General features: G+C 33.6%; 4 protein-coding genes across 5 annotated transcripts; 2 read left to right on the top strand and 2 right to left on the bottom strand.

Annotated features, from left to right (window-relative positions):
- The first annotated feature begins 2,642 nt into the window (after positions 1 to 2,642).
- On the top strand, positions 2,643 to 4,134 carry LOC108806220 (uncharacterized). Its single transcript, XM_056987635.1, has 8 exons — positions 2,643 to 2,866; positions 2,978 to 3,091; positions 3,177 to 3,247; positions 3,330 to 3,365; positions 3,452 to 3,497; positions 3,573 to 3,660; positions 3,741 to 3,798; positions 3,893 to 4,134. The coding sequence occupies exons 1-8, from the start codon at positions 2,788 to 2,790 to the stop codon at positions 3,941 to 3,943; spliced, it is 543 nt and encodes a 180-aa protein (XP_056843615.1). The 5' UTR covers positions 2,643 to 2,787; the 3' UTR covers positions 3,944 to 4,134.
- A 148-nt stretch (positions 4,135 to 4,282) lies between these two features.
- On the top strand, positions 4,283 to 6,461 carry LOC108806219 (putative disease resistance protein At3g15700). Of its 2 annotated transcripts, XM_018578269.2 has the most exons (4): positions 4,283 to 5,599; positions 5,692 to 6,030; positions 6,133 to 6,174; positions 6,262 to 6,461. In XM_018578269.2, the coding sequence occupies exons 1-3, from the start codon at positions 4,810 to 4,812 to the stop codon at positions 6,156 to 6,158; spliced, it is 1,155 nt and encodes a 384-aa protein (XP_018433771.1). In that variant the 5' UTR covers positions 4,283 to 4,809; the 3' UTR covers positions 6,159 to 6,174; positions 6,262 to 6,461. The 2 variants fall into 2 exon arrangements, with proteins under 2 accessions (XP_018433771.1, XP_056843614.1); XM_056987634.1 differs by lacking the exons at positions 6,133 to 6,174; positions 6,262 to 6,461 and having other exon boundaries at positions 5,692 to 6,080.
- A 1,755-nt stretch (positions 6,462 to 8,216) lies between these two features.
- LOC108806905 (uncharacterized) lies at positions 8,217 to 10,593 on the bottom strand. The gene is made up of 9 exons (XM_018579117.2): positions 10,418 to 10,593; positions 9,784 to 9,975; positions 9,561 to 9,637; positions 9,393 to 9,452; positions 9,058 to 9,267; positions 8,893 to 8,955; positions 8,746 to 8,814; positions 8,620 to 8,665; positions 8,217 to 8,527 (listed from the first exon to the last, which is right to left on the bottom strand). Exons 1-9 carry the CDS (start codon positions 10,425 to 10,427, stop codon positions 8,457 to 8,459), a joined length of 798 nt encoding a protein of 265 aa, XP_018434619.1. The 5' UTR covers positions 10,428 to 10,593; the 3' UTR covers positions 8,217 to 8,456.
- Positions 10,594 to 14,639: 4,046 nt separating this feature from the next.
- On the bottom strand, positions 14,640 to 16,142 carry LOC130496977 (transcription initiation factor TFIID subunit 15b-like). The gene is made up of 4 exons (XM_056989747.1): positions 16,053 to 16,142; positions 15,268 to 15,710; positions 14,987 to 15,123; positions 14,640 to 14,865 (listed from the first exon to the last, which is right to left on the bottom strand). Exons 2-3 carry the CDS (start codon positions 15,669 to 15,671, stop codon positions 15,033 to 15,035), a joined length of 495 nt encoding a protein of 164 aa, XP_056845727.1. The 5' UTR covers positions 15,672 to 15,710; positions 16,053 to 16,142; the 3' UTR covers positions 14,640 to 14,865; positions 14,987 to 15,032.

The raw sequence follows: 16,142 nt of genomic DNA, 5'->3' as shown, positions 1-16,142 counted from the left end.
CGACCCGCACCCGTCCCGCGGCGGATCAAACGGGGCGGGACCCGCGGGCTTTGATCAAAATTCCCAGCCCTATGTCCAAGATAGAAAATATACAATACCAACATAAATCGAGCAAAAAAAAATTAGGACTCTCTTAAACATCATCAGGAGATCAGATGCAACATTAGCTATCATCCAGAGATCAGATTCATACAACATCATCAAGAGATCAGAGGCAACATTAGCGGACCTGGGCAGAATCCTTTTTAAACCTTGTTGCATCTGTGTGTCTTAAATCTCTATTGTACTAATAAAATGCCCAACATTAGCGGTACGGTATGCTTTTTCGGTTTAGGAAAGTTACTATTTCTATTGGAAAAAGGAAATCGGGTTTTTGAGCCTGTATAAATATGGGTCTAAGGATTTGTAAATTATTATCACATCATTAATAAGAAACCCTAAACGGGTATTTGCCTCAATACGTTTTTCTTCTCTATTCTTTTTCTAACCTAAACGACGGCTGTTCACAACAAACCTAAAATGTGAATTCCAATTGCACATAATCAGAAGAGAAAAAACAAGTAGAAGGAAAGAACTAGAACGACACGGTCATGATAAGGAAGCTCATCGATAATGGTAACTGTGCTGTGAGTATTATCTCAGAAGCTGAAGTCCCACAGTCCAGTGAAAACAACTTCAACGAAATCAGTTGAAAATGGTAACAAAATGAGCCATCTAGGGAAGATAACAGACCCGGACCGTGGCATAAGCTACATAAGCGGGGGAGTAGGGCACACAGTGATGATAGAAAATATTAAGTGAGAAGATGAAGGCTAATCATGTCTAAATTACACTATTAGATACACATATATTGAAGGAAAAAATCACGTTTCTATACGATTACTTCCCTGAAGGAGTTAATAGCTAATGTCAAAAACGTTTCACAAGAGAATGTTTGGTCTTACATGTTGTCAGGAAATCATCAATGTGTCCAGGGAAACAGTAGATTTTACTTTAAAAAATGAATTTGTAGTGAAATTTCTGGTAATAAAGGTATAGTCAAAGGGTAACATTTAAAGGTTAGTCTTTACTAATTAAACCGATTTGACTGGAAGTGGTAAACCGATAACTCGATATTTAAACCGGTTTGACTGGAAATGATAAACCGATATTTCGCTATATTTAAACCGATATCCAAAAACGCTCGTCGAGAAAAAGAGTTGATTACACTATGAGACACATTATGAGATTGGTTTACACTAAGAGACACATTCAACTTGTGAGACACTTATTTTTGTTTTCTATTGTGTGATAGGACATCAATGCCCTCTCTTGAGAAAGGTGAGAAAAGTGTTGGTTTGGTATTGCAAAATGGGAAACCCGTTTGGTTTGTTTCATTTAAATGTTTGTTTATTGATAAAGGTACTATCTTTACAACCGTTTGATTAAAGTGTGTATTTTCAATCCAAAGACATTAATTGAAAGTGAAAGCAAATGACAAGATCAACAATTAACAAGATCACAATTCATTGCAAGTCTGCTAACATCAAACTTTGGCTTATAACTAAAAACAAAAAAACAAATCCAAACAATCATCATATTACGTCAATCGTGAGAAAAAAACCTTCTTCAGTACACAAATTCCATGTCCACAACTCCTCATTTCATACCTTATTCATCCACAAATTCCATGTCCACAACTCTTCATTTCATACCTTATCCATCCACAACTCCTCTTTTCTACTATATCTCACGTACACAAATCTCATGTCCACAACTTCTCCTTTTATACCTTATCCATCCACAACTCCTTTTTCACACTTCGTCCATCCATAACTCCCCTGTCCACAACCACTGCATTATCAGACAATCATCCTTCGAGCCCTCATCCACCCCCAATCAATTTCACCGCAGCCTTTAGCTTCACCGACAGAAACCCTAGAAATCGTACCCATCCACAATAGTCACTAGCCAAGAAGGTCTCTAAATTCAAGAGGGGAAACCAGAGGAATAACGAAGGCTGTTTCGCACCAGACCTTGTCTCTTCCGTCAATTAAGTACAGATCCAGGTTATACAAAAGGAGAGGAGACGGATTAATGGCGTTTCGTCGAGTTCCGGTGAGTCGAAGGGCCTCCCCTCGAACATGAAAACCAGGTGCAGACACGGAGGCGCAGACATGGAGGCTCAGTCACAGCGTAATCGGGGATTGAGGATCTCGAACAGCGGAGATACGGAGGGGGTATAAGAGAGTTTGAGTAAAGTGTGAAAAAAAGAGATTAAAAATGCCAGAATAACGGAGGGGGTTGTCTGAGAAAAGATGAGAAGGTGTATGGAGGCTAGGGTTTTCACATACGACGGTGGAAGAAAGCTAGGATTCTAAAGAAACGACAATATGGTGATTCTGATTTGCTCGAGCGGAAAGAGTTTAGGATTCGCCACAAAAGGAGAGAATTTATGGTTTTTACTAAAGGTTGCGACTTTCTAAAACCAAAAAAGAGTGTGAGATTCAAAATTCAAATTAGAGATATGGTTTGGTATAATTCGGTTTGGTTATGTTCATCATGGTTTGTTTTTTCCAGGTTTATGTGAAATAAAGGTATAGAAGACATTGACTAAAGAGAAAGGTTGTCACATGTAAGAAGTGTGTTGAAGTGTAAATCTAAAGTGAAAAGTGTGTCTCAGCCTAATTTTTTCCGAGAAAAATCTGTCTTCATCTTCTTCTTCGTCTCCACTGAAACGCGGCGTGAGAACAAGTTTCCGCGGATCTGAATCATCATTTTGTCTGGAATTCGAAGGAAGGAACAACCATGGGTTTGGTCGGAGAAACAGTAGACTCAATCAAATCAATAAAGATCCGTCAGCTCCTCACTCAGGCCGTCACGCTCGGTTCGTTTCGTTATCACATTTGATTCAAAACCCTCAATTATTATCCTTCGATTCAATCGTTTTTATGAATTTAAAAAGGCTTTGGCTTTTTTTTTTAATTGGGTTTTAAAGGTATGATCGTGACGTCAGCGTTGATAATATGGAAGGCGTTGATGTGTGTGACTGGCACTGAGTCTCCAGTAGTTGTTGTTCTCTCTGGAAGCATGGAACCTGGCTTCAAGAGAGTAAAGTTTCAATCTTTTGGTTCCTTTTTTTACTTTGTTGCATTTTGAGATTGAAATGAAATTGAGTTAATATGTGAACGTGACAGGGGATATATTGTTCTTGACCATGACCAAAGATCCCATTAGAACAGGCGAGATTGTTGTTTTCAATGTTGATGTAAGTCGCCACAGCTCTCTTGTTCTTGTCTCTATTTGATTGGCTTAGTTTCGTTGATTATTATTATGCATTCTTCTTTCAGGGTCGTGACATTCCCATCGTCCATCGTGCCATCAAAGTAATGCTTTTTTTCTTACCGTTTTCTCGTTAATTATCATCATCTCTGGAGATTTAGTTACAGGATTGTTACTATCACATCTGCAGGTTCATGAGAGGGAAAACACTGGACATGTTGATGTTCTAACAAAAGGTTCTAGCTTTGTTTATCAACGTTAATCATGTGTGTGTTTCATGGATTACTTATCACACATTTGCATTGTTCCAGGTGACAACAATGACGTGGATGACATTGGTCTCTATGCTGATGGGCAGTTTTGGCTTCACAGGCACCATATAATGGGCAGAGCTGTTGGGTGAGTACTCTAAGTTCAACATGAGATTTGCTACAATAAGAGCATTAGTCTTAAATGCTTCCTTTTTTTTTCTGTCTCAGGTTTTTGCCTTATGTTGGATGGGTGACTATTATCATGTCAGAGAAGCCTATCATCAAGGTACAACCTTCTAACACGGCCTGCAATTTACTGTGACCTGAGTTATGTGTACATACTGACACTATAAGATATTGTTTATCCTCTCTTGTTTCAGTATATACTCATTGGTGCATTGGGTTTGCTCGTTATAACATCCAAAGACTGAGACAAACATACGAATACGCATGTCTGTGGTCAGGGAAGTGGCTTCTGCAACTGCAACCCTCATTAGTCATGTCCTTAAAGAACGCATCAGATTTTATAATTGAACTACAGATTCTTACAAGCCAGATTTTATAATTTATACAATTTTTTTGCCTTAAGTCGGCAACGTTTTTTGTGATAATTTCTCTAGCAGCATTGTCTGTGACTTCCTTCAACTCAAGCGGATAGCTTGAGTTCTGAAGGGATGCACTGATTTATTCAATTCCAAAACAGCAGGGCGATTAGATTATAAAAACTAATTATGAGGACCTTAATGCAAATAACCGTAACTTTTTCATGATCAATTTTATTTACATTTTTTTTTTTGCAACTATTTTTTATTTACATCTTCAATTAACAGAAATAGTAAGGCCACCATACCAATTTCAAGCTTACACATATGAAAAATGCCTTTCTACTCGAGAAAAGAGATATATGCATTCCTTTTCTTTGTTGCAGGATTGTGAGTCGTCTACTTATAACCATAAAACAATCATTTCATTACTTTATTGATGTTCTTTTTTGAAACTACTTTATTGATTTTTATGTACTTAATTCATATCTTTGTCAACGTTGCTGATTAACTCATTTTAACATTAATCACTAAATCACACGATCGAATAAAAAAAATAGGACAATGAAATCTTGAAGATCCTTTGAACAACTAACACTCGCATAATAAACAAATAAAAAACACAACGTGCGGGTCAGTACACTAGCCATGGCTAACACGTTCATCTCTCTATACATATGGCTATAACTTATTGCTTATTCGTGATTTTAGAGACCAATTCTTGAAACTAAAGGAGAAGAAAAGAGACTCAAAGGATGGGGAAAGATTTCAAAAGCATGGTCACAAGATGCATCTACGTCGGAAAAGAGAACGGTAACGCCAAGAAGTTGAAAACCATGACTGAGGAGCTCAGGGATCTACACAACAACGTGATGAAACGAGTCAAAATGTACGAAGACCAACAGAAGCTAAAGCGGCTCGAGAAAGTCCAGGTGTGGCTTAGACAATCGGACGCAGCCATCAAAGAGGCAGAAGAGATGCTGATGATGTACGTGTCTTCTTCTTCATTTTCGAATGGATCAACCGTGATGATTAGTAGCAGTCACAAGGTAGACAAGAAGATTTGCAAGATGCTGAAAGAGGTTCAGGAGATAAAGAGCAGAGGAACGTTTGATGTTGTGGTTGAAAACAGTGGCGTTGTTGTTGGTGGTGGGTCGATGATGGTCTCGACCGTTGATAGAGATGATCAGACGGTTGGGTTAGAAGCTGTTTCAGGGTTGGTGTGGAGGTGTTTGACGGTGGATAACACTGGTATTATTGGGTTGTATGGCGTGGAAGGTGTTGGGAAGACGACGGTGTTGACTCAGGTTAACAATAGGTTGCTTCAGCACAAGTCAAACGGGTTTGACTTTGTGATTTGGGTGTTTGTGTCCAAGAATCTGAATCTTGAGAAGATTCAAGACACGATCCGAGAGAAGATAGGGTTTCTTGACAGGTCGTGGACGAGCAAGACCGAGGAAGAGAGAGCTGGTAAGATCTTCGAGATACTTAGCAAGAAACGGTTTGCTTTGTTTCTTGACGACGTTTGGGAGAAAGTCGATCTAGGTAATAAAACAATTATTACTTGTGTCCCAAGAATAAACAAAACTTGTGTCCCACGCTAGCATATAGTTTAAGGATTTGTATTTTTTGAACAGTGAAAGCTGGTGTGCCGTCTCCGGATGGACAGAACAGGTCGAAGATTGTGTTCACGACCTGTTCAGACGAGGTTTGTCGGGAAATGGGAACACAGACTAAGATCAAAATGGAGAAGCTGCCGTGGGAGAGAGCTTGGGACTTGTTTAAGAAGAATGCTGGGGAAGAGACGGTGAAGAGCCACCCGGACATAACCAAGGTGGCTCAGGAGGTTGCAGCCAAGTGCGAGGGCCTCCCATTGGCACTGGTCACAATAGGCCGAGCAATGGCATCTAAGAAAACACCTCAGGAGTGGCGTGACGCTTTGTACATCTTGAGTAACTCTCCTCCAAATTTCTCAGGTCCAATTCTAGCTATTAGCCTTCAACATATTATTGTGTCATTTATTTAATTTGTTTATATATTAGTATTACAAACTAACATTTCATTTAATCTTGGAATAGTTCTCAAGTTACTGGACAGGAACTAGTTAATGTGCACTCGAGGTATTTTTTTTTCTTTTGGCATGTATTAAAATGAATAACTTAAAAGTTTGTATATCATTTCCCACGTATAAACTCTTTTTCATGTAGGAACAATCTTGCTGTGCATGGAGATCAAAAAGATAGCTGCGTACATTTTGATTAGGGAGATTAATTAATGACTGTAATTTTATCTGTGTATCTTATTTGAGAGTTTATGTCTTCTTTATGTAACCGGCTAGAGTTTGAAGAATTTGGTTGAAGGCTTGGAATGTTTTGAACTTTTGATGGTTAATTATTGGTTTTGTACTTTTGTATTAAAATTTGTTTTAATCGAAAAGGTTTGGTTCTCCTGAATACATATATGGATAAATGATGTCTAATTGTCTATCTTAAGGAAAGGAGGGTTAGGCAGCTATATTTAGCTTTTCTTTCCGCAATTATTGATCCACCTGAAGGATATATCCTTTGGCTAAAGGGAGAGTTAATTAGGCAGCTAGTTAGGCCATAATTGTAGTCTTTCCTAGGATATTAAACTCATTTATAAGAAGATTATTCATAAGACGGCACATACTTTATATCTTATGTTGTCTTCATCACGGCACATACTTTATTTTCTGGAAATTCAAATTATCAACTCATGTTTTAACTTGTGAAAAAGACTTTTCATTGTTAAATAGTAAAATAGTTATTCTGTTTCACTAGCTGAGTATTAATTGAGAAAAAAAGTTACCCTTACAAAGAAGAAAAGATGAATGTTATTCATTTTTTTTTATAAAAAAATACAAAAGATTTAATATTTCAAAAGTAGAATACTTCTTCTAGAGATGAATAAACGTGTTCTACGCAAACATATATGAGAATCTTAGGTCTAGCCTTATACAATAAAGTTCATCTTAATCCAAAAAGGTTAATCTGTCAAAAGTTCATTGTATCTAGAGCCATCTTCATACCTACACTATACACATATTCGTATCTATATATATATGTGTGCACATAAATCATCATTTGAGTCATACAAAAATTAAGCAAGTGTTGTAGAAAGACCCAAGGAGCAACGTTTTCTCTCAATCAATGTCTTCTTCATACGTATCATCATCAACCTACGAGCCGAGCAAAGCCGGAGAACACCCGAACAGAGCAGGGATGGTGGAGAATATTCCGGCGAGGAAGAGGGCAGTGAGAGAAGGTGACATCAACGAGAGTGCAGAGGCATTTATACAGAAATTCAGAAAGCAGCTTCTTCTCCAAACGGTTGGAATCAACTGTCAGTGACCAGCAGCAATGCCCCCAGATTTTTAACTAGTGGAAACATATATCATTGTAGCCCCTACAGATCTTTGAAAATCTTGGGATTGTAGTATTTAAATCGTCTATGTATTAAGATTTAAAAAAAGGTATCAGAATGTTTTTATATATAAAAGAACATAATAAAACAACTAGATTTTGACCCGCGCTTTCAAAGCGCGGGTTTATGTTTGGTGAAAATGCTATATAATCACATTTATATAATCCATCTTGTATATGTATTTATATAATCCGTCTCATATATGTATTTTATATCCAGATTTATGTTCGGTAAAACTATATTATACATGTATTTTTAGGTTTTTAATTTTGAATTAGATAATTTAAATATAAATCAATATAACAGTTTTATAGTTTTGATCGGTGTTTTGAAATTCGATTGAGACCTGCGGTTGAACGGATTACCGGTTGATCAAAGATAAATTCAGTTCGGGTTTGAAAAAAAAACAAAATTTAAAAATCCAATAAAAACTACTAAAATCGAAATCAAGTTACCGGTTGAACCACTGGTTGAACCAATAAACAATTTTTATTTTTTTATAAATATTTTTTTGTTAGATAGTTGGGATTATATTTAGGAAAAAACGGTTTAAAACCAAACCATTAAATAGTTTGAGAAAAAACGATACAGTTTCAAACATGTCCGGCTGGAAAAATATTAAAATGATGCAGTATCAAACACGGAATAATCACATACCAAAATTGAATTAGGAAATCGGTGGTTAATAACAAACCAAAAACAATTAAAAAGAAACCAATGCAAAATGTCCAAAATGTCATTAATGAATACAAAAGAAAACCTCTTTAATAGGGGTAAACAGAGTAAAAATCCAAATGTGCTTGTACTTTAATAGTATAAGATGTCTTGAGGAACTTTCAGACAAGTAAAAAAAGACAAAACAGAAACACAGAGAGGTATGAATGAAGTTTATTTTGTTCTAAAAGCATACACACAAAGGCACAGTATCACAACTCAAAAACCAAGCTCGGATTTGGTTTTACTGAAGCTTCTTGATCCCAGGGAAGGAAGGAAGGATCGAGATGAGAGCATCATTGTATCCTACAGGCTCTGTTTCGAATGACAAAACAGAAAAAAAAATCATTAATCAAGAAGTATTAAGAAAAAACATGAAAAGGTTTAAAGAAGAAAGATAGACTTGCCTCCATCCTCTCGGAGTATTTTGACAACCTCTCCGGTAACATCAGACTGGAACATTGATCGAGAGAAGCAGTTTTAACAGAGATGGTGGAAGCAAGAGATAAGATAAACTGAATATAATCATTTACCTCGATTGGAAACTGGCCACCGAGTTGTTCAATGTAGCAAAGAACTTGACCTTCTTTCACTTGGTCTTTCTGCCAAGTGTAAAGAGTGAGTTCCAAGTAAAAAAAAATCAAACACTGTCTTCTTGCTCAAGAAGATTGGTCTTTTACCTCTTTACAGGAGGACGGAGTGCGTTTACCCTTTATGGTTTTAGATCTCCTGAAGAATCCTACCTACACCATACACATTACCAAACACCATTTTGGATTGGTGACGAACTCTTTGAATGAAAGCTCTGAACATTTAGCCATTTTTAAGTGGTGTGGTTTTCTTACTTTAGGAGATTGGAGGATAATCAAACCCTGATCAGCAGCTGAAGATGCTGGTTTTGTGATGGCTAATGAAGTAGAGGAAGCTGATCCATTGGAATCAGCACTCTCGGTAACTGCATTTGCAGCAACGGTAGCCGGAACTGGCTGAGGTTGTGGTTCACTAATGTTGTTGTCAGCTAAGTCCCTTGCTACATATAGGCGGAAACCTCCCAGCTATTAGAATATGCAAATGAAAAAAAAAAAATGTAGAGGATATTAGATAAGAATCCTATTACAAAAACTTAGCTGAGACTTACTTATCAAAAGAGCAATCACATATCAATAGGGGCTTGACTTACTTTCAGTTCAAACTCTGCAATTGATGAGGAATCACATATCTCAGTGACAAGAGCTTCCACCTAGAAGATCCAAAAAAAAAGAAATCAAGATGGAACAATCTCCTCTTCCAGGCCAGAGAGAGTTACTCAAATGGCAACCTAATATTTAGTGGAAAAATCAAAACATACCTCGGAGGGGTTGGGAACAAGCTGAGCGTTCAACGGAGATGACTTGGTCTTCTCAGCATCTTCTACTTCAACAGTAGCTACGGATATAACAAATGTTAAATCAGAAAACTTCTATTAAAAAATATCAGACACTCTCAATGTTCAATACATGAACAGTAAAATTGCAACAAAAAAAAATGCATATATAAGATCAACAAAAACATAAGAGAGATGATAAATGTACCAGCTGTTTCCGCAGCTGTGACAGTAGACAGTTGGACAGCTTTCAAAGATCCAACACTTGTCCTCAGACTCAAGTACTTAACCGGCCTTTGAACAAACAATGATCTTTGGCTGTGAGGAATCTGTAAGCTTCCAGATCTTAGTCTACTCAGTTCCACCGCTGAGATTTTAATCTTCGGAACTCCTAGGCTACCTGAAACAGAATCCAAGAGATGAAACCAGCTAAAAGAAAACAAGACAGACTCAAACCAAGTCTTATACAACACTCACAAGGTTCCAAGTAGTTCAAAAAAAAACATTAATCAGTAGAAATGACATTAACAAAATACCAATCTCATGGGCAAATTAAAAAGGAAGTAACTTTGAATCTCATAACATGCTGAGTGCCAAGACTGAAAGAGAAAGGCTTCAACTTTAGATCACCAATCTATTTTATCAAAATTCAAACCAGATTGTTCCAAAGAAAGTCCCTTTTCTGATTATCCCTATCAATCAATAAGCAAAGTCTCCATTTTTTTTTGATGAATATTGAATACTATGGAACCATTCCAAGTTTTTGAATGTTCAAACAGAAAAAAAAGTCCCATCTCGTGATTCATTAAAATTAGACAAAAAGACAGGTAAGAGAAACTTACACGAAGCCATGGAGGGAGGACTGAGGATTCGAGAACAGAGAGTTTAAGTCTAAGAATGAGATTACAGAGTGTAACGACGATACGAACGATGAGGAGTGAGAAGACAGGAGGATGCAGAATCAAATTTCACAGGTTAACACTTCCGTTGGTTTGGTCTTTTCGATACAACCAGAGTGAAGAGTTTTTTTTTTTTTTTGCACACACGAAAGAAACTTTTATTTGATTTGGGCTTTTTAGCCCATTAATATGACTTCCACCACCGATGCTTATGTTTGTTTTTAAGGGAGTTCAGAGGACTGGAGGAGAGAAGTAGAATTTTGTGTTTAAAAAAAAAAAAAAAAGAGAAGTAGAATTTATTTTAGAGTTGGTTAATTTTAAAAGTCAATAGATTTGTTAAATTTGTAAAGGTTTTTATTTTTTTTTCAAATTTAAAAAATTTATAAAAAATTTATACTTCAAGGATTTTAAGAATCTCGAAAAATATGCAAGATTTTGAAAGTTTCGTTTTATAGATAAAATTATCTAGAATTATTTTTCAATAATACTATATTTGATGGAAACTTATAATCATTAAAAATTAAAATTTTTGAATAACAAGAGATTTAGTAAGTTATTAAACAGTCATTAAACCAGTAACAATAATTTTTTAGTAAGAATGCTAGAATCCACCAACCAGTAACAAGAAAATTTGAAAATTTTAATAATCACTGGAAATTAATATCCTACATCTTACGTAACAACTAGATTTTGATCCGCGTTTTCTAAACACATATTTGCTTTAAATTAAATAATTGTTTTAAAATAAATTTTATGTAGGTTTGAAAATATTTATTCGGAACAACGAACCAAAATATACAAAACTGAAATAAAAATTGAATTGAATTTCATAAATAACAGAGAACGAAATGGGTAACTGGATTTAAAATACAAACTATACACTTACAAATGTTAGTTATATTTAATTTCTAATAACTAAATATCCTAAAATACTACATATATAAACCTAATTACCTGAATATGTTTTATTTAAAATATCAAAATAATCCAAATTATCCTATGTTTCTATCTGAACAACCAAAATTACCTGATATTTAAACTGAAACCCAAATTAACCAATATTTTTATCTATCAACTCATAATTATCTGGAAAACCATAATCAGGCCGTAACTGAATTGGATCCTTTTTTTTTTTGCATATTAGCCAATTCTCAACTTTGTTAATAAACCAAACTAAAACTAAAATAATCCAACAAAAACCAAACCAAACTTTTTAAATAAGCTACCTAAATTTCGAGAACCAAAATACCCAAAACAGAACCGAATGATAGACTAATAGTACATCTACATTTAATGGGTGGAGAAAACATTCTATTTTAAAAATTGTTTAACTCTTTTTATTGGGGTACATGGTTTATAGACAAAGTAAGATATAAACAGTGTTTTTATATCTGATATGGCTTGTGGTCGAATTGGTAAACCCGGTAGCACATAAATAATCTTGACTAACTTATATTCTTCATGTACCATTCTATTGTAAGTTCTACCAGCTGATATATTTCCACGAAATTTGGATTTAATTAAAACATATTAAATAAAAATTTGATAAAACCTAATAAACTGATAATACCACGTGAACTGATACCGGTTGACCCAAAAAAAAATCTACAAAAATCATATAACATTTTAAAAAACTTGATTAAACTTCTCATATACATAAAACTGAATAAACAATTTGATTTTTCATATAAAGTAAATGCATCGTATGTATGTTATGCATTTAGTTTACAAGTTTTGTAATTATCTATAATATTACAGTTTAACGTAGATATTTTTTCTTTTCTTTATGCCTTAATATTTAATAGGTAGGGATTGTGTATCATTATTCAGAAGCTGATCTGATATATATGACCATACTAAATTTGTAATAATATAATGTTTGGTTATCTATGCATATTGATGTAATAAAGATGACTAAATTTGTGATGTAAAATATGTGCATGGTAATATGATGGTTTGTTAACATATGTAAACTGTCATATTATACATTTAGATTGAAATGATTAAATGATATCCTATAAAACTAAAGAAGGCCAGTAAATCGACACTCTAATATTATATAGTATAAAACACATAAGAAGACCAAAACAATTATAATTGTATAAAATGTATATTTTAATATTTTACATTTTTAGAAAAAACACTATCCAGAAGTGATTAAAAATCTAATGTATGCTCAAATGGTCAGTAAATTATGTTACATATATAAGAAACATAAATCGAATAACATGTTAAATATAGCATATTTACATGCTATTAATGAGATACATGAAAATGAACTATTTTATATAATAAAACCAAAACATAAATAATATGCTAAATAATACATGCGCAAACATGTTATAATGATAGATTATTATTTATGTTTTTACTTCGTAAATAATACATGCGCAAACATGTTAATTACTTATTAATATATACATTATGTACTAATTATAAGACTATAATGATAGATTATTATTTATGTTTACATTTGAAACTTTTTGTGTATTTGTAATTTTTTTGAAGTTTTTGTTGTACACTATATTAATTATTAATAAATAAATCTAGAAATCGGTCAATATTCTCTTTTCAATTAAACAAAATTAAGAATTTTATCTGATTATATTTAATTATTTTTATTTGTTTAAAATTTTTAAATTTTCTATTAAAAGATATTTTTGGATAACAACATAATATATATGAATTATCTTTTTAATTTAAAATATATTTTTACATTTGATTTTAATCACTTATCTGATAAAAGTCATTTTATTTTGTAATTAATTTATATATTTGATTCATTAAAGGAATAAATGATATCGATATAAATTTTAATGTGAGAACTTGAATGCAAAAGATCACTTCGCAAATAACAATATAGATATATAATTAATTCTTTTCTGCTATACAGATTTGATAGATTTTAAGATGCATAGTCTTGGACTGATAAGAATAATTTATTTGAGATATATATATACAATTAATTTTATCTATAATATTTTATTTTACCATCTACTATCTTTTAGCCCTGTAAAAAATATAATATATTAAAGCACAAAAAAAAGTAAAACAATTGAAGTGGATATATGCTCTTAATTTGCAGTCATATAATGCAATATAACAAACTTTTTTGTACGGTTCAACAATAGTATTGTATCTATTCCAATAAATTTCATTTTGATACAACACAAAAAATAAGAAAACCAAAGAAATTGCAAAATGAACAAATGAATCTAATACTACTAAATTAAGGCTTAATCATTACATATAACTGGAAGTAATTACAAGACCAGCATGAACTCATAAGAATCTATTTTAAATATTCAGCAGTTTATATAAATATATTTAATTAAATATACAAAAATAAAAAGAACACATTTTCTAAATTATTTTAAAAAATTAAGTTACAATTGTTAGAAAATACACTTCAAATATATTTAAAAAAAAATCAAATACATTTCAAGTATAATTATAACTAATATTTATATATACATTTTATCGGATGTCCCCGAATTCTGATATACATTTATATGTCGAATACTCATTCGGTTTTAGGTGCAGGTCGAATTCTGTAACAATTTAAAACTGTCTGAATATATAGATTTTCACTTAATCGGGTTGAGGACCCTAATTTTCAGATAAGTTTTGAATCGATCGGTGTCGGTTATGGGTGCGGATATTATTAACTAACCACATTAATAACACAAAATACTGATAAATGCAAGAAAATACCCTGGTTTAATCTAAATATTATTACATATTTAAAACTATATAACATATATTTGTGTATCATTCTGAAACTGATTGCCGCAACAAAACTATATCGATTAGAACATTAAATATATGATTATTTCACAAATATAGTGTTTCATTTTTAACATTTAAAGGTTAATATAGAACTATATAATATATTTGGTTTCTTCCGAAAATAGATATGTCTTTTGAAAATGTGCATCAAAATCTAATAATATCTATAATTATTTTTTTAAAGTATAATATCTATAATTCACTAACACTAAAACTCGAGCCGTTCTAAAAAAACACTAAAACTCAAAGGATTGATATATGACAGTCGAATAGAACTATAGTTGGCCCTATTCCATACTAGTTTATTAGAATATACGTTGAAAAGGCAACACACAAGAAAACAAAAAAAAAGTAGCAACTCATGTATAAAGCGATGAAATTGAGAAGAGAATCTTCTTTTAAGAAAGACATGCAGCGTACAATGATTAGAATAATAAAACTCGTAACAGAAACTGCAAAAGAAAATTACGGAAAAGGAAAATATAATAAAAAGCACGACAGCTAAAGTTACAATATTGGCTCTCATTGCAACATCTAACAAAATTATCATCTTTAATTCAATCTTGCTCCGCATTCTCCTTTTCCATTGATTGAAACGGTGCCTGGAAAATATCAAATTTGAAAAGAAAGAAAAACACATTTCAACGTATATAAACCTTATAGTTCCCGGTCTTACTTATCAAACAATTTAGATATATAAAATGAATAAAATTGAATTATTACCCAAGAGATTGGAAACAAGGCTACTTCAAAGGCATTATTGTGTAATTTAGAAAGAGGTTCTCATGCTGAAGTCCCTCGGTGCATTGCATCTGAAGCACTCCATTCTACTTGCAAAGTTATGCTCATTGCAACCAAGCCTGTTTCCAATAATTAAAATCTCAATCAGTTAAATTTTAACATATGTGATATATATGTAAAATGATGTATATTATATTCACAAATATTTCATTTGTTCATTTGTCTTTAGCAAAAAAAAAAAATATATATTTCATTTGTCGTACATAGTGCAAATCCAGTCGCCGGATTTCCAGCTGGAGCGGCCACCGTTACCGGAGACTCTAGACCGCATAACGTCAGTGTCAAACATGGTGGGACCGCCGATGCCACCGCCGCCGCCCCCACCGAGGGATTCGTCCTTGAAAGTGCCGCATTTAAAGCAGGTGGAGCGACTGGCAAAGTTATGAGTCCCGCAGTTTCCAACGGTGCAGTACCAGTCACCTGGACGAACGTCGGAGCCGGTGGTGAATCCGAAAGCAGACATACCTCTGCCGCCGAAATCACCAAAGTCTAAGCCACCGACTCCCCCGGCACCTGAACGGGAGTCACCGCATCGCTGGCAAGAATCACGGCGCTGGAAGTTGAGGTGTGTGCATGATCTACAGTTCCAGTCTCCGGGTCTGCTCATCTTCGATAGGTTCTTGTATGCGTGCTCTTATGTTTATTTCTGTTACATACACATAAAAACATTGTTACAAGAAAAAGAGATGCATAAAAACATTGTTACAAGAAAAAGAGATGCATATAAATTTGAATATTCTATTAGATAAATCTATATTCGAAAGAAAACAAAAAGATGCTAAGTACCATGCAACTAATGAAAATGAATTTCTTATGTACTGAACTCTTGTTTTCTTTAAAAGTTAGGACAAAGAAATCAATTGTATGGTTAAAAGCTATATATTTAGGTAGAAATTAATAGTGGATATGTATTATCTGCTTTATCTTATTATATTCATTCAATACCTAATTTAATCAAATAGTTACGAAATAAGAAAAAGAGACTGACCTTGGAGAACTTGGAAACTATCTTAATTATTATGTGTTTAGTGAAAGAAAACAAGACACGAGGCTTTTAGAGGGGTGTTGTGAAGAGGAT

This window comes from Raphanus sativus, chromosome 6, assembly GCF_000801105.2.
Source record: "Raphanus sativus cultivar WK10039 chromosome 6, ASM80110v3, whole genome shotgun sequence".
NCBI lineage: Eukaryota > Viridiplantae > Streptophyta > Magnoliopsida > Brassicales > Brassicaceae > Raphanus > Raphanus sativus.
This window is presented reverse-complemented; position numbering and strand designations above follow the sequence as displayed.